General features: G+C 38.9%; 1 protein-coding gene across 4 annotated transcripts in view; it reads right to left on the reverse strand.

Moving 5' to 3' along the window:
* Nucleotides 1–6,005: 6,005 nt before the first annotated feature.
* TNFAIP8 (TNF alpha induced protein 8) overlaps nucleotides 6,006–23,835 on the reverse strand; it is a 64,872-nt gene continuing 47,042 nt past the window's right edge. For 3 of the 4 annotated variants that reach the window (XM_074570694.1, XM_074570696.1, XM_074570693.1), the window contains exon 2: nucleotides 6,006–7,865. In XM_074570694.1, the coding sequence (XP_074426795.1) occupies nucleotides 7,300–7,865 (566 nt within the window). In that variant the 3' untranslated portion in view covers nucleotides 6,006–7,299. Of the gene's footprint in view, nucleotides 7,866–10,560; nucleotides 10,811–23,835 lie in introns of those variants that run through there. The other variant, XM_074570695.1, reaches the window with a different exon arrangement.

Here is a 23,835-nt window from a genome sequence, read left to right on the forward strand (position 1 = left end):
TGCCAGCAGAAGGTTATGGTGTTGCTCCTGTAACACAACCACTCCATTTCATCCTAAATGATTCTTCATGAAAAATCCATTAACTTGGTCTCCTTGAAGGCCAAAAAAAAAAAAAAAAAAGAGAGAACAAAACCCACATGGACTAAAATAAGATGTAAAAATGACTAGCAAACTAGCAAATAACCATATGTCACATTCTGTGGAAATCAGATGCATATTGGCACTACTACCAAGTTACGGGTAAATAGATTCCACAGATGAGCTGAATCTTTTGTGAATAGATGGAAGACTGGAGATGCCTCCTGAGAAAACTGATTCAGTGCAGTTTCTTCCTGAGTTAACAGCCATGTTGAGCTTTAGAGCAGCCAAAAATTCCAAGAAGTTCTGCTTGTAGAATAAATCCAGGCAGCTCCTTTAATAAACAGAAAATGAGCACAAAAGCTGCTTTTGAACTGTGCCTCCTAAAATGGTTTCATCTGTCAAACTGCCACCAAGGGCATTCTAGACCAGAAAAAAATAGACTAGTTTTCATCAATACGGTTTTGTAAAGGGCCTCCTTTCCTGATTCCGTATTTTGTAGCATGAGCTTCTCAGTTCTAGCTTTGGGGTAAACTTGCAGTTTGGGGTAAGATTGCAGTGTCACAGGATACTGGAACTGTAAGCTTAAACATATTGTCTTACTTAGCCAAAGTCAAAAGCCTCTGCTTATGGTAAGCAGTAGACCTTATCACAGTGAAGATGGCAAAGCAAACTTAATGAGATCTTTGTCTGATCACAGCCCTTTCTCCCAGAAAAGTGCTGAGCTTTCCTCTCCACTTTTCCCTAATAGTTTCTCGTGTGATGGCACAGCAGATGTACCTTTGGGAGTGTCCATGCCGTTGAAATCAAGTTAGGCAGCCTGCAACTGAGATAGCTTTTCAGTTGGGCAAAGAGACTCACTTTAGTTCCAAGGATGAGATCATTTTTCTGTTGCTGAATTCTCAAGATCCTTGAGATACAGAACCAGCTTTCTTGAAATTAACAGCTGATCTCATGTCATGTCTCAGGATCAATGCAGTTATTCCCCCACTGGCTCAAAGCCTTGCGTCAGTCTGTTTTATTTCTGCAGTTTCTTAGCAGGCCTAGCAGATGATACGCAGTTGTAGGTCTTGACTCTCCACAAAGTAAAACCAAACCCCAAACAAAGAAAGCAAAATACTGCAGTATCTCAAGTCCAGTCAGTGAAGTAAACTGAAATCATCAGCTAAGTGCTTCTGGAATGGGGAAAGGCTGTTCTTTCATGTCACAGGAACTCTTAATTAACAGTAGTCTATCAACAGGCAGGGGACTTTCTTCTCAGGACCCAGCTGAAACAGATTCCTCAAATGAAAGGAGACTAAATTCTGCTCAAGAAAGCCAAACAATTTTTCAATGCTGTTCCGTAATGGAGTAGAACTGGTGCATTGCCATTCCCATGCAAGAAGAGAAGGTTGGTGGTACATAGGCCCTACTTGGGCTGATTTATTCCATCTACATCATTGTACTCTCAGTATTAAAAGAAAACCCTCACACAACTTCAGTGTAACAATATTTTTCATCCACTATTAGCTGTGGCTTGCCCAGAACAATCAACGATAAATGAATTCTGAAAAATGTAATTCAAAATGTCCAGAAATGTGTTGCAAATGAAGAGCTTTAGGTTGCCATGTTTAAAGACCAGCAGGGTTGATACTCTGAAAAGGTGCCAGCAGGAACTGGAGAACAAGTGGTGAAAAGCCAACAATTTTCTCTTGGAGCAACCTGCATTTATCAACACCTTCAGAATTATATCCACCACGAAGTTTCTTTATAGCATGCAAAACGCCTACTGACTGAAGAAAAAAACAACGTTTTTAGGAAGGAAGATACAATGCAGAAGGCTGACTTCTGTTTTGTTTCAGCTGATATTCATGTGCATAATAAAAGCACATTTAAAACCCAAATATTTAATACAAACTGAAATAGGAATTAATTTGTCATGAAGCCAGTGTAAAGTATGATTTTAAAATCCCATGGTAAGATTTTTAGAGTAGACGGTGGAAGGTCTTACATGTGATGGTAAAAGTAATTTATATCTAAATGACAGTAACTGTAGGAAGCTCCACCTTTGTCCTCCACCTACCACACCAAGACTTTCCCACAGGGGAGAACAACAAATATCAAACAGGTTTCGGTTGCTTGGGAAAGCTGGGCAAGTAACGTACGTCCTTAATTCCATTATCCTTAATCATTATAATGTGCTTTGCTTGATACTGTGTAATTATGGGACATCCCAAAGCTACAAGCTGCCTTTTTTCAATTTGCTCCCTAGCAGAAAGAAATGCCGTAAGGGATGTTTCTTCAGAAACTGGTGGTGTGATAGCAAGTAGAAATTCACTGATTCTTAAAAGATATACGCCAGTTCCTCTATTTCCCAAGCTCACAAGAAAATGTGTGTATTGATTCAGGAATGTCCTGCCCTTGAATATCAGCTTTAAAATTGGAAAACAGAACTCTAAATATTAAAAATCAGTAGGCGGAAAAGAGAGGTCACTTCAGTAACTAGTGGTTTAAACATTAAGAAATACTGATTTGTGATATAGACCAAGCCCAACTGTAACAGAGAGAGCTCTTAGACATAGCCTGTAAGGAGATACTACTCCTTTATTTTCGTAGAGGGAAAAGAAATCACATGGTAACCTAAAATATTTAATACTACAGATATGAATGCCAAAGTTGCAATATAATGTCAACTGCAGTATTCAGACTTCAGCACAAACAGATTAGTAATTTAGTATGGATTAACGTTTTAGAACTTCTTTAAGAACAAATGCAAAGTTTGGGTGGTTTTTTTTTAACAAATAACAACTACATTACTTAGTCTAAACTTTCTGAGTAGTTGCCACAGTGTGGTTTTGGGTAGCAATTGTTTTAAAGATAGATAGGAAACTTTCCTCCCGCAAAAGAAGTTTCATTTATGTGCAAAACATAAAAAAAAAGATATTACAGAACTTTTCTGGACAACTATAACCTCCTTTGACAGTTTCTTTATCCAAAGCACAGATGTTTGCCACTTAACCATGAATGTTGGCTGACCTGCCCAAATCTCAATGAAAAACAGTTGTAACAGGAAGGTTTCTCTGCAAATGGTTATGCAAACGGGAATTTTCATTTCATGTTCATGCTGAAGTACGCCCTCTGTAATGCATTCGAAAAGACTAGGTTTTGGATTTTTTTTGTGTTTTTTTTTTTAAGGCTCAGAACTACATGTACTGAAATCACAGATAAATGCTTACTATACTGATGAAGGTATAGATTAAATCCAAAACAGTATTAACAACTAACCAAGATGTAGATTAGTCTCTCAGATTTCAAATTACATTGCAAAAAACCCCTAGGAAACTGCTATTTAGCTCTGTTTCTTTTCATTAAGTGCAGTGGGTAACATATTCTATCTACTGTTCTCCTTACATGCATATACAATGTAATATAATCTTGGGGACAAAAAGAGTAGGGAAGGAATAGACTGAAGTCTGAAGAGTAGTTCTGCTGCTCGGAAGGGCAGGGAGAGAGCATGTAAGGCTGAAAGCAAGCTATGGTAGCAGCTGACCAGATGGTGAATGCTCATCACAGAGAGATATCTAAGCCCACACAACGTGCAATTTATCCGTCCCCCTCATAACACGGTCATCTTTGCCAATGATGGACTTGCGAGTAGCGTGGATTCCTCTCTGCTAGACCATGAAAACTAGCATGTCCTAGTCCCTTGAAGAGTTACGTGCAGAATTCCGGTTTACCTTTCAATAGTGACATTATAGCTGTTACAGCTGCAACAAAGGGCTGGAAAGCAACTGAAGCCAACTGCCACCAAAATCAGTTTGCTGCTTCCTTGGGACAATGCAATCTTTTTAGGGAGTGATGTGACAAAGCGATTGGAGATCTCCTCACTCTTTTATTGTACAGGAATTTGCTTTATGGGTGGGGCTGAATCTTTTTTTAGAAGAGACAGGATTTGGTTTTTCCTACAGCAAAAAAAACCACACCAGTTGCTGAAAGCTCCCAGACTCCTGATAATCTCTGTACCTTCTAAATGGAGATAAATCCCAAAAGAGCTTAAGGACAAGAAAAAGGCCTGTAACTGACCCAATTGTGTCTTTTTGTTTGGCTATGCATGCACACAAACACATACAAACATAATTAAGGGGCGGCCAAAAGTTCTAGTGAATCCCTTTTAAGATAGTACACACAAAATGGCCATGGTAACCTCCCTGTATCTTGATTTCTTTCTATGACTGAGATCAGAGTTGTTTGACGTGTCTTGCGAAAATTATCCAAGGTCTGACCACTTTTTCAACGCCTCTTGAAGGCTATAACATTACTTTTAACTTCCACAACTTCACCAACATACATTTTGATGGCATTAGACACTACGTATTTACTAAACATTGAAAGGACATTACAAATACAAAACCTAAGGTACTGAGATTTAAAAGCCTATTGTAAAATGAATCCATGATAACTGGATCTTAATATATTAATAATTTTTATCCTATTAACAGTGTTGCATCAGTTTTCCAGCACAGAATGGCATTATCCTACCCAGAATTAAACAGGACTACTGTAACCTTTTTAAAACTCTTGACTATGTCAAGTTTATGATAGAAAGTCAATGCTTTAACACCACAAGTGTATTACAAGGAAAAATGCTATCAATTTATTTCTGAATTTTGATAATTAAAGCCAGTATTTATGTATCCTGCAGGAAAAATACATTAACCGCAAAACTATACGGCCTGAGTGCTCTATTGTGTTATTTATAAGGATAGGTCTTTGAAAATTCAGTACAATTGCTTTATTTCATCATTACAGAAGTCACTTCTTTGTAACTGAAAATGAATGCCAGACAAGAACTATTGTTACAGCATCTGAGAAGAATGTAACTAGATTGTGAGCTAAATTGTGAGCTCCCAGTTGTCAAGTTGTTATGCTTATAGTAAAGTCTTCATGAGCAATTTTCACTTTTCTTAAAAAGTAAATGGCCAGATAATGCAACTGAGTACGAAGTTACTGTGTCACTGCAGATATGCATAGTTTGACTGCAATATGGCTCGTCTATGTGTATGCAGGTGTTGGTTAACCATGTACAAAGACCATTTAAAAAATTTTTGTCCTAGAGAAAATTCAAATTTGAGCAAAATATTCTGGGTCATGGCTGAAGAAAATCTTTGTGGTTTACACAGCACACGCATATATTACACCTGGTTCTAAACAAGGTACTGTCCTGTCCTCCTTTCAGTAATTGTTACTGTTCATTATAAACTATGCTGTTTTGGGGAATCAGAACATGATTTAGAAATAGGATTTGTAAAGAAAACTGTTCCAATTTCTAGAAGTCCAGTTCCTTTTAATTCCCATCTCAGAGAGAAGAACTGGGAAGGAAACCAAGTAGCTTTCTCTTTCTAGGTGGGAAAGGACAAGAAATAGGTGGAGCAAATAAGTCAGAGACTATACTCTTTACAATGTGTGGGATTTTCCTCATGATCTTGCATTCCTATACATGACTTCTGATGGACAAAGTACAACATATTTACTGCTTAAGTAAAACATGGGAAGGGATCTTATTAAATGACATTCCCTCAGATGTCAACCTAATGATCTGCTTCTTGGCAAATTCTGGTGTACTATCCTTACATCAGTTCCCAGTTGTTCCAGCCCAGTAGTACATTAATCTTCTCTCTCTACTGGACACTAGTGGCTTGTATAAAGCAAGTTCATACTTTGAACACACATTTCTCTCTCTGGTACTTTTCTGTCACCTTTCTGGGAATATTCAGAGCCTTGTGACCAAACGAACATGAATGATCGTGAATTTTCTCTCTTAAAAAAAATCACAAGTAATGCTGAAGTCGTATGTCAGAGGCTGCAATGCTTTTGTTGCTGGCACAGGCCAAGTTTGCTCTTCATAATTTAAAATGCAATAAGGTAAAAAAAAAGGCATGAGAAGTTCGCAGTGCAAATATTCTTTGGTTTACTCATTAAAACAAAAGGACACAGCAAACAGCAAAACACTGGCAATTAAATAAACAGCAAATTCTTTATATGCTTCCTAACAAAAAGTCTTTATGTGTTTGAAATGTATTAACTTCATGCTTTTAAGTACATTACAGTGTCTAGAAAGTCACATTTTTTTATCCCCAAAGGCAAGGCAAGTAGAAGATGAGGGAGAAAAAGAATGATGAAAGGTAGGAGGGAAGAAAAGAAGAAAAAAAAATTATTCAAGATTCCATTTTTCCATTAGTTAAATAGTATATAACACAACAATAAAACTAATTTCTGTTTCTAGTTCCACTGTACAGAAAGCAAATTGGTTTGGAATTTATTTTCAGGTGATCAAGCTTTCTGAATTCACATCATCATATACGTCAGCCTAGTGTATAAAATATACTGACTCACCCCTTTTCAAAAAGAATTGTGACCTATTAGCAGGAGTCTAAATATCTTAAGGAATTGCACAGATAAGTCACTGTGTTTTACCTTATCATAGGCAGAGTTAAAATTAGGTACCGCAGGTGGTTTCTAGGGAATACCCTTCCCCAGTTAGGCTATTATATTGTAGCTTATTCCTCAAATAATCCCCATATATTCAAAGGAAGCAAGCATCTGTGCGAGTCTATAAGGATCTATACTTGGTAGCCTTGCAGACAGGAAGTTTTCAGCATTGAGCTGGAGATGAAAAAGCCTGTTAAGACTCTGCGTGACAGAATCACTGATACTATTTAAAATCGAATGCCTCATAAGAGCAACACTAGGAAGCTGTGATCCGTGCAGAGAGCATAAAGGACTATAAATGAATCAAATATATATACTTTACAAATAAGTCAAAGAAATTATAGAGGGTACCATCACCATGATAGTCTGTTACCAACATTACTGGACTCTGATAGTTTAGAAATAATTCTGTAAATCTATGAAAGATGTGGATTGTCTGACAGCATATTTTTTTGTTTTGTATATCTGTCTTGCAAGACTCTTATTCTACTTGGACTGTTCTGTCTTATTGTCTTTATCCAGCTGTTTCCTTAGGCAAAGACCAGTAAAAAAAGTCATGTGCAGTCTCTCTTCCAGATGGACAGTGAATAGCAACAGATACCTCATAATAAGGAATCAATTTAATAAAGGTATTTTGGAAATATTTGCCATAATGTAAAAAATAAACCTTTTTGCATGCTCCCTTATTCCTTCATAAATCAACAGTGTTCCATCTACAAATAATGCATAGGAAGTCAACTTTAATACATGTACTTATATGTTCCCCTCATCTAGCATTTTGTTGACACCATCACAAAGTTTCTGCAAATGGAGTTTATAAGGTCCAAAGGGATTGTACAAGGCAGCCAAAAATTCACAATCAGAGAAGTGATCAAACACGTTGTTGACACGTCCATGTGACTTTGCAGTTAGGTGACGCTGAATGATTTCATGAAGTAGCTCTCTACAATCATTTAACAGTTTGGACAAAAAATTCCTGTCAAAGGTATAATCCACCTGATGGAAACTGACCACGGTCTTGGCCAGCTGATGAACCTTCTTCTTGAATTTCTCCATCAACGCTATTTCATCCTGGTTAAACTGGTTGTTCCTGTAGAGAATTGCCAATTTGAGGACTATTTTAATGAGGTTTTTGATGATTTTCTCTGCTTCCTTTTTATTTTGTGTGTATTCCTTTGTCACTCTGTAGAGCTCATCTAAAACATCACTGCTTGTGTCATCGATCAAAGTAGTTGCTATTGATTTGGACACCATTTTTCCAAGGATCTTCTTCTGGGCCTGAATGGCCAGACTTTTGGAGTTGAAGACATCTGTGGCCACTGGGGGAGAAAAAAAAAAGCATGCAGTCAATACTTAGTAACAGACGTACTGTGGACAGTTGAGGAATATTTTCATGTCTATCCATTCATATTAGTATTACTAACTGCTGCAAAAATAATGCAAACTTATGTATGTAGTCAACATCTTTTCAGTCCCTAAAACTCTGTTGTCTTCAGGTTTACAGTCTTTTAGACTGTTTTACTTCTGAGAAAACAAAAAATGAGATAGAAGTTGCTCAAAAATGGTTTTAAACCTCTGTCTATATATAGAGGTTTATATATGGGGATTTTCAAGTTGAGGCAGTAAACCTGCACTATTTGATCAGATGAGTCATAAGTCTGACCTGATTCTTATATTCATAATGAAATCTGAAACCATGACTAACCCAATGTCGTGACAATTACCACTGCTACTCAATTAGAGAGAGTAATTCAGTGAATTGATTATTGTAAAACTCTTTCCTGCTTAGCATTTTACATGGTCAGTGAATTCAGATCCCACACATCTATTATATTTTAATAGATATATTTTATACATGTATACATATACATATACACATACATATATATATGAAAATAAAATATATATATATATATAAAAAAATAAAATAGAAACACAAAAATCCTTGGTCAGCAAACAATACTGACCGTACTGTTACCAAACCAATACTGAGATGCTTTGGATGCAATCTGAAGCAGCTAGTTTTCAGAGGGGAAACAAGTGTAGATTAACACTTCTATGTCCTATACTTAATGCAGAAATAGCCAAAACTGAAAAGTCTATGGATCGCCATAACACGTGCTACCATAACCTCATAAGAAATCCTTCTGTGACCAATACAGTAGATCCTAGAGCAGATTTCCACCTCCAAAACTATGCTTACTTGCACCAATATACCCAATGACTGGTTTGTAATTCCTTCAAATACTTAAAAGGCCCCAAATATTCTTTCAGAACCTTGTTTTGTGAAATGTTACTGCTTGTGTTCTGCTGCATGTGACAACTGTTTACACCACGTTCCCTTTGCAGCGCCTTCTCCACCAAGGCAGATGTGAATTCGTACTTCCAGGTTGAAGGGTCTGGGAGACGGCAGCCTTTACGCTGCAGCTTCCCTGGAGTCTCAGACAGGCTGAAGGAAAGGTTCATCTGTTTACATTTACTTCACATATGGAAGGTTTGCTTTGCAAACACAGGGCCTGGAAACATTTTTTATTTTTTTCTTTTAATGAAAACATAAACTCTGCAGATGCCAAACAGCAAGTCCCTGAGTTTGGAAAAGGTTTCGTCTTAACTGTTTGTATTTGGGCAGCTGGGTGTGTTCAGATGCAGGGTGCCTCTGGGGTTCCTGCAAATAGAAGGAACTTGTCCTTCAGGACACGTGAGACACAAATCTATATTTTTTCTTCAACAGTCTGTCGAAGAAAATAGTTTTTCTTCAACCCTTGAGAAACTTAGTAACAAGCTCCTTTTTTTGTCATCGCAGAAACTTTCAAGCAGGTTTGTTTCAAGAGACTTTCAGTGCATACCTGTATTTAGTTTTGAAGCATGAAGTGTTTGAGCGCATTTTTTAAAATCTCTACTACATGAGGACACTCAAAAACCAAAGAACCCATTGTTAACTATCTTGGGCAAAGCATTCACGATCACAAGACAGACACGTTTCTCAACCACAGGAAGACGTTAAAGATGCTAAGTAGTCAATCTGAACTGAAAGTATTTGATTCACTTTTTGTGTTTTTAAATATAGAACTGCAACTGTTACTATTCAAATAAAACTAATCAAAGTATGTCAAAGGGTGGTCAAATGCGAGAACTCAAAGCCAATGCTTTACACAGACCTACAGATGAATGATAGCTTTTTTTCCTCCAAAACAGGAATATTGATTGTTCTTTCATAACTTTTATTTCTTAAAGACTTCCCATTTACTAACTGCTCATGATGCCTTCTGTCTGACACTCCACAAAGATATACAGATGTTCGTACTAATAGCAGTTGTTGTTTCAAAGTGTCTTCCATAAATTTGCAGAGAATCTGCCCCCCCTCCCCCCTATATATACATATTTTAAAATGTTCTTTCCAGGATGCTGTAGGTATTCTTATAAAATGCCAACTATATCACACAGAATGCTTGCTTCCAGCAAGTCACACACAAACTCAGGTATGGCTCTAACAATTTACACGTAATAACCTGCAAAGTATCAATTTCAAGAAAGTGAAAACATGGCAGTTTCCTAAAAATTTTACAGTTTTTCAACAAAATCCCCCTTACATTACATCACTGAACATTTGACAAAGTGGAGCTCAACGTGTGATTACCATATACTAAGCAAAGAGGTATTAAGCTCTTAATGGCATTTCTCTAAAAACTGTGTAAGTTTTGGGACTACCCATCACGGCCTATTTTCTATCTGCTCTGCAGTACACTAGAAGTCAGCTTCATTTTCCCTGTGTTATTACATGGGTTCTAATTTTATTGCTGAATACATAAATATCATACTTCAGTATTTCAGTCAACCCAAAAAAGGAACTTGCAAATTGTTCGTATTTTATAACCAGAATTTTCCCTTATTGCCACTGATGGCAGAAAGACCTAGAATGTGTATCACAGTCAATTGCTTAAGCAGTAAGATTATAGAGCTCTTTTGGACCAAACTTATATACTTCCTTAAAAAAATAGTAAAATTATTACTTACTTGTTCATCAAACGGAATTGCAATTGTTAATGCCGACAGCAGAAAGAGAAGCAAAATACCCAAGGTGAAGAACCGTCCTGTGGCTTATTTATTCCGCTAAACCCAGCACACACGCTATCATGCGCTTTGAAACGCTGTCAGAAGCTATCACAGAGTGAACGGGGGGTTTTCCCCCTCACCGTAACGGCAGCTCTTCTCAGCTACCTTTCTCTCCGACCTGCAGCGCTTCATTTTGCTTTGGCACCTCAGAATGCAAAAATACATCGCGGCGGTTTCACTTCCTCGAAAAGAGAGCCGAAAGGAAATTGCACTGCTGAGCAAGCACAGCAACGCCAATGGCCGTTACTGCTAACTGACAACTGGAACAATTAGCAGAAAAGGGAGGGAGAAGAAAGGTCCTGTGACTCGAAAGGGCAAGGGGACGTGTCAAGAAGAGGTTAAAACATTAACCTGCTCCCTGCAGATACTTGTGTGTATGGGAGACGCCTGGTTCACGGGTCACAGGCTGCTGGTGAGGGGCGGCCGCCAGCTGCTCCTGTCACCAGACCCCCCTTCCCAATGCGAGGGCAGCCCAGCATCCCCCTTCAGACCTCCGACTACAATCTCAGACGCGAGCACCTGAAAATAAGCCTGTAAATCCACATTTAGACAACTGCTTAGGGCAGCCTCACTCGCTTAGGGTTGACTGTAGGTAGTCACCTTTTAAGAGTGACTACAGTAGCTGGCCAGGATGTATAAATCTCTGACCACACCTATTGTATTGACAGGTCCCATCCTTGCACATACAACTGAAATAGTGCCGCTTCTCTGGTGGCCTACAGCACACCCAGAATTTGGGCAGGGAATCTCACTAATTTTAAGCATCTCACAGATAGTTTTTCCTCATGATTACTCTTTATAGCTCCTGGTTTCGTTCCTGTGCAGTTTTACACTTCACTTCTTAAAAGCATATCATCAAAAAATACCCCTTTGAAATCAACGGATGCCATTTTCTGTACAATCTACACAAATAAACATGATTATGTTCCAGTAGAGCCGTCCCTCCGCAGGGGAGAGCAGACCAAGGGGAAAGACTCTCAGTGGAAATCCTGCCTCCGCTACTTCAAAATTCATATGGTCTTAGGGATAACTCCAGCATCTGCAGAGTCTTCTAATTTATGATTTAGAGGAGCACACAAGTTGATAGAGACTGCCTCCTGTGAAAGCTGGAAGCTTATTAATTATGAAACTTCTGGATTTCAGCAACCAACAGTCTGTTTGTTTAACAATAGTATTTTGTTTGTTAAAGTCAATAAATACTGGACCTGTAGCATTCTGGATCGGTTTTCCCCAAAATATTTTACCTTACACATGTTTTCCTTAAAACTGTGGTGGAAGTATATGAGAATTTAGAATTGTGGGTTAATAAGCTTTCAGAAGACTGGTATAAAAGTACAAGAAGGCTACTACTTACGGCTGTGATGCTGACTTTTCCCTGACATGGAAGCAAGTACACCTCCCTCCACACTGTGGCAAATGCCTATTACCAAATACCGTGTTTCTCAACTCCATTTAAACTAAATTAAAAAAAAAAAAAGTAATTGGAAAAAAAAAAAAGTTGAATCAGATGATTTCACTGCCTTGAATCAAGGCAGGATGTTTTTTCCACAAGGTAACAGCCGACGGTAGATTCAACATCACTTGCCGTTGAGTGCATTCAATCTCATGTACATTGACAATACCTGAGTCACGGAGTATTTTTAATCTTGTTGTAATAAAGAAGGACAAAAAAAAAAAAGCACCCAGTAAAAACTTCCAGTGAACCGTGTTAAATTCCATGGGCAAGTCAGGAGGTGAGCTTTCTGACATGACCTGCATTTCTAGTGTACGTACTTGCTATGTTGATACAACAGTCCCGGCGGAAGAGAGAATGTGACTGTGAAGCCATTAGTAACAATGGCTGCTGCCTGAGATCCTGTTCTCATTTTAGTGATTGGCATACCACGCACTGCACCAGTACCTGGTGAGCGCAAGGTCCAAAAATGACAGGTTTTCTTTTTTAGGCAAGGCACAAAGGACATTTACACGGGATTAGGAGGAAAGAGACAGCACCGACCGAGCACTTTAGGCAGCATTTAAAAGACTGTGTCACATAGCTTTGGCAAATGTGGCAACCGATTTCCTGCCGGGCATCCTGTGTGGACGAGTGCGTTTGCCCCTCTACAGACCGCGGGTGAGAGCTGCAGCAAAAAGCCCGCGTGCGCCGTACTGAGCGCACGTTCAGCCAGGCTCCCGCAGAGGGACAGCATCCTTTCCCTGGAGGGAGGCAACTTGAAATCAAGCGGGATTGACAGGGCTACGCTCCCCCCGGGTGTATGTGACCATGAGTCATGCACCTCCAAAATCATGAGATCGCCTAGATATCCAGGGATAAAAAAAAATTACTGAATTTTTACATTTTCTCGTGCCTTCTGCTTTCTGGGTCTTTGCAGGGCTACCCTTGTTTTCAGGAATGATAAAGGCCAGAAGCATTAGAAAAATAAATACACTGAAGCATATAAATATATGACTTCATGCATAAATACATGACTTCAGTAAGGTAAAGCTCTGATGGCGATAAACTGCAAGAGTTAGCATCAGTGAACCAACGAGTCCTGCAGTACAGAACAGGCAGAAATAGAGTCATAAACCTGTTACCAGAGCTGTAACAATTTTCACAAGGTACTTATTCCATGACGATAAGATTAAAAAATGAGTGGTAGGACACAGACTATGAATTCTTCAGATATGAATAAGGTAAGCTGATTTTTCTAGCTGCCACCATGATTTACAGCTTCTTCTTAATAACCACCTGAGTGAGTCACGGTTTCAAAGAACTTTTTTTGGTGTGCGTTTTTTTTTCTTTTTAAAACAGAAGAGTCAGTGTTGTGATTCTTATCTAAGTATTTCAAAGCTTCCTGGGTGAAAGGTGTGTTAAATTTAAACTTTTAAAAAGCACAGATAAAGTCCTTGCAACGCTGAAATCATTCCAAAAACACAGCAGTCCCCAGACGGCCACTTCAGCATTTTGACCCGTCTGCATGTTTGCGTCTCTTCACTTGTTGGCTTTTCAAAAGCTGATGAAAACTGAAGCTCGTACCAGACATGCAAGACCAGACAGCGCTCTGACAGCTTTCATTCTTCAACCTCAGACACTGGGACTGCAACTTCTAAGCTGGCTGATGGCAGGACTGAGAAGAAACCAGGGCAGCCACAGAGTTTATGGAAGAAAGGACTGCAACAGGGCAGATAGCTTGGGCAAGCACCATCAGGCAGTGGAAAACCCAGAGGGCAAACGACTAAGTGCAGAAGGAGGGGAAAAAAAAAAAAAAAAAACACACCAAAAAAACAAGGGCCCTATACAGTACTTATTTCTTCCACATACATCTCTACTTTTATGATTCAGGTACACAAGGTCCTTATTCAAAGAGCAAATATTTTATTTGGCACTTTGTTTTTGAAAAAGGAGATTTATATATGAATATCAATTTTAACTAGAAAACAGTTTAAACAGAATTTTTCAACGCATACAAAGCATTCGTTCATAAAGGTAAGTAACCTTTGCCTACAGTTCTCTTAATAGGTACAGTAAATTGTACTAAATTCTCACTCACCATAATCTTTACTTACTGAGCATATTATGAGAACGTTAATTAGTCGAGCAATGTGTACTAATTTTAACAGTCACACTGGAAGGCCTTCAAAAGAAAAAATACCCAATCTGAAGCCAAGCCTAATGCATGGCAAATACTGCGTGAACAGGTTTACTGGATTTGGAAGTCAGCTCTGAGGCTGCAAGTCACTCTGAAGCAAGAGTTAATCAAACAATTTTGGAAAAGAAATCTGGCTAATCAAGCATTTTTTTTAAATATGCACTATGTCTAACCTGCATACTCATACTAAGAGTGAGCATACATTCCACAGCAGGAACACGGGAAAGATAAGAAAAGCTGGCAAGCACCATTAGGAACACCTGTTTTTATTCAAAAAAGTGCTGAAGAAGTCACTATCAATAGGTTTGCAAAACACATATGATATTGTTATATGCTTCCTGATTTTGCTATTTGATTCTAGCCTTAATGTATCACGTGTCCAAAATTTGACCAACAGCAAAAGATGACCCACTTTCTAGCTGCAAAAATGAAACAAACCATGAGAAAACAGAAAACAAAATACATTTTTTGATCAAGAGGTGAGAAGAACTGCCAAAAAAAGTACCTGGAGGTTAAGGCTGGGCAGTGTGGCACGGGAAGATGCTATTTCCAACAAGAATGTGAGTGCAGAGTTCTGCAGTCCCATGAGAGCAGTCTGTGCCAACAAGTTATTCTGGTTTTACGTGCCTGTGCTTCCCACAGCCACCCTGTGCATCACATGATACATATACTGTAGCTGATTTAGAAATTTAAAAAGCCTTCTTAAAAGCCCTTTTTCCTAGAGTCTCTGTGTGGCTTTTAATTAACTCTGCAACTTTAATAAGAAAAAAAAATCAGATTAACTTCTGATGACTGCTCTTAGATTAGCATATTTTAAAATATTTTGGATATTAAACTGAGAAAATGACAGTCACACTGAGTAAGGTCATGAACTTAATTTGGTATTTCACTTCTTTGCCACCATTTGTTATCCTCGCTGGAATGTAACAACAGGTGCTGGGGTATTAAATATGCAGCCTGTATATTTCAGCTGTTGGCCATTTCAGGGCTACGTCAAGTTCCTCTGTATCTACCAGGTGTCCATGCACACTCAACAGTAATATAGCACAAATCTTTTCACAGGAAATAAAGGGTATCTTAGGTATGCCTTCTGATCAAGCAAATGCAATGCAGGTACTGTATTTTTTGTCCAGCATAAGAAACGTGTACCCAACTGCAGCAAGGCAACAGCACCAAGCTCCCTAACCCAAGAGGAACTTCCAATAAAATAATCTGGCCATTAACAATTGAATGTTCTACCAAAAGCTGAAGTTTAAAAAGAGGTATCTAACTGCTCTTACAAACATCCTGGCAGAAGGACTGTCTTCTCACAAAAAACCCTTAGCTGTAGGCACAGGACCTAGAGTTCAACCGGAGAGCTTCTGGCTGGAATGCAGAAGGAAAAACACCGAGACCAGCAGCCCTGGGGAGCTCTGCATCCATTGGTGAGACTTAAATTTGACATGGGGGCCGGAGGGGGAAAGTTAAGAGGAAGTTTAAGATACATGTGGCAAAAATACAATGAACCGGAAGGTTGAGACAAGATGGCAATCTGGCATGAGAGGAACAGGGAACTTGATTACGAGGAGAAGGTAGCAACGTGGCTGTCAAACTGCAAAGGGCATACATTTTGAATAGCATGTAAAGAAAGCCACAGCAGAGGCTTCAGAGAGTTCAAATGACAGAAAGGTTTGTGAGTGATCTTACAATGGCTTTGAAAGTAGTTAATGATGTTCTTCCTGGATTTCTAGTTCTGGTTCTCTGTTCTTCTTAACGTCGATCTGTTCGCCACCCTGTCTGTTTCTTGCAGACAGGATGGGAGTCCCTCGGGATCTCTCTTTCAGTGTAATGTTGAAAGAAGGCTGGATTGCTAGCTCTAACTTTGTTTATATAAATTACTCTTGTATCTTCCACTGGTTGCCCTGAGAAACTGAATGACACCTGTCTCACACATACATAGTTTGATTTCTGTCTTCTCCTTTCTAAAGAAACTTGTGAGGCACTCAAGATTGACACAGCTACAGGCCAGACACAGGAAAAAAACAGTAGTGATTCCCAAGGCACTCCATTCTCAGGTGTCTGGTTAGTATATACTTTTTTCAACATCAACACTGAAATGCAGATTATAAACCACAAGAAAACATACCATATATGGTATATTTTACGTATCAGATACTGGCTGTTCTTTAGGCCTGGGACACTAGTGACACCTTTCATCTCTTTTGCAGGTTTTAATTTTTCACTACCTGCTTTAAAGGATGAAAGATATGTTTTCTGGCATTAAATGCATGGCTGTCCATAGACTATATGCTTTGTCTACTCTTCTGCACCAATCGTTCATGGTACCTGTGATTATGGAGGACTTGGTGGCTGTAGTGGTCTTTTCCATTAACACTGCTAACACGCATTTCCCTTACCTTCCTCATCCACAAGGAGCAAAATAAACCAATCCCTCAGTTTTAATTTTTTCTCCCATTATTTAGTAGCCACAGCCTGCTCCCTTTGTGTCCATACTACAGCTACCAGGACTTTCATCCGAACTTCCAGACATTAAATCAATGGTTGAGAGTATTTTCCCTCCTTCATTTCCTTACACCATTGCTGTCAATTCAGAACAGGCTCCCCAAGACCCAAATGCACAGTCTCTCTTTTGGAGGCTTTGCTTTGACTCCTGTTTGTTTCCACTTGGTTTGCTTTATTCCTGGCATCTCTCAGTCAAAACCAATGCTCAAAACAGCTGAAAAAATACGCAAAGTATTTCCATACATAACACTTACTGGGGGAAAACAAAAACAAAAACCAAACCAAACCCAAACCAACACCTAAATTCTCAAGTATAAACTAAGTGTCAAAAAACAGGTCCACCACCCCACACATCCTGAGAGTTTGGTTTTGCTTTCATTAGTGTCATTAAATCCTAGTAGAATATAAAGCGTAAGAGAAAAAACATGTCTTTAATACTGTTAGCAACTCGTTCTTCTGTAAAATTAAATCTGGTTAAACATCATATGTGTGACACTGTAATTTTCTTTTATGTCAGTAAGCAGCATCATTTGGATACAGAACTTTGATACCTAGCAAAGCACTAGAAAGCCTATTTATTTTTAAATGTTGCAAATATATTTACTGGCTAAAACTAGACAGTCTCCGGAGGCCCCTTCCAGCCTTAACTGTTCTGTGATTCTGTAAAACCTGCATCTATTTTGTAGTTCACTCCTCAGGGCAAGGCATAGGAGATTGAGTGCACTGGTTTTTACAGCTGTTGACTACTGTAGAATTTAAACGTCCAGCTTCTTTACTTTGCACTGGCATCAAATGGTATTTTTAAGTAGGTGATGAACAGCACTGGTCAGCTATGTAGGGAGATCCACCACCAGGAAAAGTTGTTGTAGCTCGAGATTTTCAGGATTATTACGCACAAAGAAGGAGGGAATGCAAATTTGAACCTGGAGAAGGAAAGGACTCATGTGGTGAAAATAAACACCATAAACCTAAATTTCAAATTAGTTAGATTACATTTTTTTGCACAGAAATAAAAATGTCAACAGTTTCTCTTCACTTCACCATGATACTACTATTGTCTTCTCCCAAACTGCATGGCATTTTGTTGTGGCTTGTTACCTACTGATCAACATCCAAATCCACCATAATTTTCATCTCTTTCATTTGATTCTAATACCAGCTGTTTGTTGCAAAGAGAGGTTATTTTAAATGAACATCCATGACAGTGATGTCCTGCATCACAGTCTTCTCAATGCTGGAGGTTAGATATTTAGAACAAGGCTGTGAGCTTGGTGAAGTCATCTTATCATAGATGGAGACACCAGAGCCAATCTTTATTCTTCCCCCTTCTTGAAGTATCCACTATTTCTGTTCACACCTGCTCAAATTCATGATTCATTGTTTCAAGTCCTTTATTAGTTTCTGAAGTAATATTTAAATCACTTTTTCTCCACAAATATTTTTAATACAAATGTTTTTAAGTGAATAGAAACATTCATTCATTATCTCTTTTGCAAGTAGGAAAAAATAGCCCTTGGAATCACCAGTGTGTCATTTACTTGCTTTTCCTAATATTAAACCAAGATTTTCTTCTTTCTATAAATAAAACTATCTTTGTAGAATAGTTTGGTAAAGTGGACATAGTAAAAGCAAAAACAGATCTCATGAAAGCTTTGTTTTAAAACAAGGGAATTTCTGCATTTTTCACAGTGAAAGTTTCCTACACACCTCAATGAAGTTAATTAAGTGAGAGCTTGTCTGTGCATGCACTGATTCAGTGCTTTATTAATTCCTGTATGAAGTGAAATGTAAACATTTTGGGATCAAGACTTGAGGGTATCACATTCTTAGGGGTCCACTGAAATCACAGGTCAGCTACCAATGCCGTAGAGAAACCTGCAACTACTCACCTTCATAGATAAGTAAAATACATCTCAGAATATGTCCCTGGATTTCAAATGACAAACCTTTCAAGGATAAACACTCTTAAATAAATTAAACACTAACTCCTACTTTACTGCAATTTATTCTCATTACTGTAAACTGCCATCAGGAACAGGACTCTCTCCAGACAACCCAACATTTGTATATTCTATGTCAGACTGAAATGTAGGTTTCCCCTATTGCTATGCAAAACAGAATCTTTGACCTTTCATTACTAATCTGTGTAGTTACAAATATCAGTACTGAATTCAACAAAAGGTAGTGAAAAATAAATTTATTTATACAGTGTGTATTCAGTCCTCTACATTGCTTCTGCTGAAACAGATCTGTGGTGCTTTGGATCGCAAATTCATCAGACCGAATCCACCATGCCATGCAGAAGTGCAGGCTCTCTACTTCTCATTGCTAGCCAGTCAAGCACTAGAAATGAACGACAAAAGTGAATTTTGACAGGGAATCAACTGATGAAACTGAATCAAATCACACCCCAACCCAGTCAGGGAATCTTATGAAGAAAACCAAAATTTCTAAGAGAACACCCCAAAAGGATGAATGTAGAATGAAGCTCTCAAAGGACAGGCTTCACAGTTGCTCTCCTCCTTGCTCAAAACAAGACTGTGCCCGACAGACAGCAGATTTAAGGTTTGTGCTTTTGCTGATGTTATGGTTAAAAGAACCAAGCTGCTGGGAGTTGCCTTTGCACTGCTGATCCCACAGTGCATCCTGTTCAGTAGTCATGATGGAGATGCATCAACAAAAGAAAAAGTGTACACCTACCATTAAAAAACACAAGGAACTTGGCAAATATACTGATGCAGACAGAGAAAACATGAAAATCTGTAGCTTCCAGATTTTGCACGGTACAATAAAAAAAAATGTTAATGTCAATAGACAAACATTCAGATTAGTGCTATTTATTAATGCAGAAACAGTCAGTATAAGCACTCCAATTTCTTTCAAAATCACACACAGCAACTGTTACTACTAACAGTACTGCTACTGGATACTACTGGATCTATGAAGCATCTACCCAATAAGCAAACATGAAAAATTAATCCTTAAACATTAAATAAGTCATTTTGGCTTTAAAGACATTATGAAATAGATTAAATTATTTTTAGCCTACTAATTCTTCTATTGAGTGTGATGTATGAAAAAAGAAAAACAGAAGTTGTTTCATAAAAGCGCAGAAAAATCAGTAGCTCTTTCACACCTCTATGAAATGCTCTCCTCTTACTGTATTTTGTAATCAAATTGTAACAAAAAAAAAAAGTCCAGAAGGTTGAATAACACCTGCAATATAGTTTTCATTTGCTGTATTTATTACTCAAATGTGTTTACAGAGGCTCTAAATGCCTGAGGAGAGCGGGGAGAGAAGCAATTTGCTTCTCCAAAAGCAGTATTTAGTAACCCTTATGAAACTGTCATATTTAACAGAAGATTTGATGAAATGATAAATGATTACTGATGAAAGGAATGATCTGTGCTTTTGAATAAAAATTACAAATTAGAATTAATTTTTAAGTATTACATTTTCCTTATGTTATCCCTGGCACATGTATTACAAAATACTCACTATTCTCAGAAGCCATTCATTCAGCCTGTTGCTATACTTGGAAATAACACTGATCAAGAACACGGCCTTTCTGAATGTAGGTGTAAGGCCCTTCCCTTCCCCAGACACTTCTTTTGATACTCCACAGATTCACTGACTTTTGCTCCCTGATCTCTGACTTCTGGTCTCATTTATGACAACGTATAGTTTGCAAATTCCTCAAAGAAAGTAACCCAAGGGTCTAAGCAGTACCATAATATAGCAAATGCTGTCAACAACAGATAAACGGAAGGAAGATGGGGAAAATTTAGTCTCCAGTATGACATGAATTCTGTAAGATGGAAAAGACTGGAAACAAAGTACTGTCTTCCCATATGCAGACTACCATCTCCAGTTTTGGGCTTCCCAATATCTCACCAAAAAAGAAGCTGACAAACTGAAGCAAGTCCATCAGACGGACACCAAGATGGTTAGGGAGCTGGAGCGCACAACTGAGAGGACAGGCTGAGAGTGGTAGGTTTGCTCAACCTAAAGAGTAATAGTGGACCTACCCAATACATCTAACTTGTTAAGTGAATAGTTACAGAGAAGACAGAGCCAGGGTCTTTTTGTATCCACACAGCAAACCAGCAAGGAGCAACAGACACAAGCATCAAGCAGAGTTCTCATTAGGAATGCTTCATAGCAAAGGTGGTCAAATATTGGAATGTGTTGCTAGAGAAGTTGTGGGACCACCACTCTTGAAGACACTATCAACTGGACTGGAAAAAGCCTAAGCAACCTCATTTAACTGTGCATTTGGATGCAACTTCAAAGCTGGCTCTGCCCTGAGTGGAAGGTTGTGCCCAATGACCTCCAGAAGTTCCCTGCAGCCTCAGTTAATCTATGATTCTCTCTATTGACCAAACAGCTCAAGGGACCGTATCTTGTTTGAAATTAAACACATGAGTCTTGCAGTTTGCTATGGATTAAAAGATTTGATCGCACAAGTATAATCATATTAATGGAATTTTCTCAAAGCAATCTAGCATTCAACCCAACAATCGCAGCTAAATGATTAACCTGTTAAGAGTTTTCAGTGATTCTCTGAAGTAACCTACCAGCTACAGCTAGTGCTTATCCCGTGGCCTCTGCTCAAATTACCACCTAGCTTCCTCATCTGCTCCAACAGCACAAGGAAGAGATTGCTAAATATATGGGGTACAAAGTGTTTTAAAGAAGATAACTATTCCATATGGACTTCCAAACATGAAGAGACACAGTGGCCACCTAATCCATTCACAGATGGGTTATCTTAAAGGTTATCCAAAACCAGACACTGAGACATCCCATTCCTGTTTAATCTTACGGTTTTCATGCCATTGATTACAATTTTGCCTTCAAAGGTTAACATGAAATGGGACTGTCATCACCTGGTACCTGTTCCAATTATGTATGGATAACGCTCTACTTGCATAGTTTGGATCTTCCCGTTCACTATCATAAAAGCATAAAAGGTTCTAACAAATGCTAGTTTTGGAGAGAGTCGGATGATTAACCTCTTTTGTACAGTTTGTAAAGTTTGGATTATTTCTGGAACTAGTAGAAACTGGGTCTGCTGCAGTTTACCTCCTTGGCTGTTAGCACTTTACAGAATCACGCACAGAATCACAGAAAGGTTCCGGTTGGAAGGGACCTTAAAGATGATCTAGTTCCAACCCCCCTGCCATGGGCAGGGACACCTCCCACTAGACCAGGTTGCTCAAAGCCCCATCCAGCCTGGCCTTGAACACTTCCAGGGATGGGGCATCCACAACTTCTCTGGGCAGCCTGTTCCAGTGCCTCACTATCCTCGCAGTAAAGAATTTCTTCCTAATATCTAACCTAAATCTACCCTCTTTCAGAAAGTTTGAAACTGTTACACCTTGTCCTATCATTACACTCCCTGATAAAGAGTCCCTCCTCATCTTTCCTGTAGGCCCCCTTTAGGTACTGGAAGGCTGCTATAAGGTCGCCCCGGAGCCTTCTTGTCTCCAGGCTGAAAAACCCCAACTCTCTCAGTCTGTCCTCATAGGAGAGGTGCTCCAGCCCTCTCATCATCTTTGTGGCCTCCTCTGGACCCAATTCAACAGGTCTATGTCCTTCTTGTGCTGAGCACTCCAGAGCTGGACACAGTACTCCAGGTGGGGTCTCACGAGAACAGAGTAGAGGGCCACAATCACCTCCCTCAACCTGCTGGCCACGCTTCTTTTGATGCAGCCCAGGCTGCGGTTGGCTTTCTGGGCTGTGAGCACACATGGCTGGCTCATGTTGAGCTTCTCATCCACCAACACCCCAAGTCCTTCTCCTCAGGGCTGCTCTCAATCCATGCTCTGCCCAGCATCTATTTGTGTTTGGGATTACCTCGACCCAGGTGCAGGACTTTACACTTGGCCTGGTTGAACTTCATGAGGTTCGTTACAGATTCCCATCGCTGTTTTGGATGGATTAAGGAGCACAAGAGCAGACAATTTTTTATCTAAATGAACATGATTCTACCCTGGAAAACTTTCACACAGTGAGAGGTGACTGCAAAATGTCAAAGCAAATCCATGACTACTTACAAGAGGGAGTACTGACTTCTCAAAACAGTGAGTGCTCTGTGATTTTATAACCCCTGTGTCTCTGTTCTGAGCTCTAAAGGAACAAAACAGGTGAGCTCATTCCTCAGTAATCTCATTTGGATTAAAAAATGCTAATTGTGTCTAAAAAAGCTCCGAGCACTTGTAGGAATGCAGAGATTTTTCTCCCCCATGAAATGTGGTACTAAAAGCTAAGTATGATAAAGGTGCAATGCAGGCTCTCATTGCTTCCAAGTTTGTAACACAATATGCATTATTTTATAGAGAAATGTATTCCATTCACTCTAATATCTGTTACTAGTTTACTTTTCCTTTGAGACATTAAATTTATCTCCTGCTGTTTTCTCAATCTACAACATAAAGCCTGTAGAATGAAGCTGAAGTTTTCTGAAGCTTTACATAAATTACTACTTCCTTCTATTGAAGAAATACCATGTAAGAAACCCACTGACAACACAGTAATTTTAACTGGAATTGGCATGTATTTAAAAAGGTATATTAATTATATGTATTTTTAATATAGTGACAGCATTAAGAACATTTCCTTCAGATCTCAGAAAGGAATTAAGTCAAATAACAGCCTGAAACCATTTGGTACCTTCCTTGGTATACCAGATTGAAATTATGCCATGCACTAAAATGCTATACACTGCTTCTTGATGTTACCATGCTCTTTATTTCATCCAGGGCAAAAGTAACTACAAGAAAATGTGCCAGGGTTATTTATATCATGACAGTTGTTGGAATCTGTAAAGGCAATACAGATTGATGCCATACACACACCAACACACACAGGCACACACACATATTTAATACAGCACTGTGGTATATAGATGAATAAAAAGATTGTTCTAATGTTACTAAGCAGCATGATGGGAGAAAAAACCAATCTGTTTCATGTTGCCATTCTAATACGGACCACGCAGAGATCAAAGGCAGAAGCTGAAAAGCCCACATACACTGC

The sequence above is a fragment of the Larus michahellis genome, chromosome Z (genome assembly GCF_964199755.1).
Source record: "Larus michahellis chromosome Z, bLarMic1.1, whole genome shotgun sequence".
In the NCBI taxonomy this organism is placed as follows: domain Eukaryota; kingdom Metazoa; phylum Chordata; class Aves; order Charadriiformes; family Laridae; genus Larus; species Larus michahellis.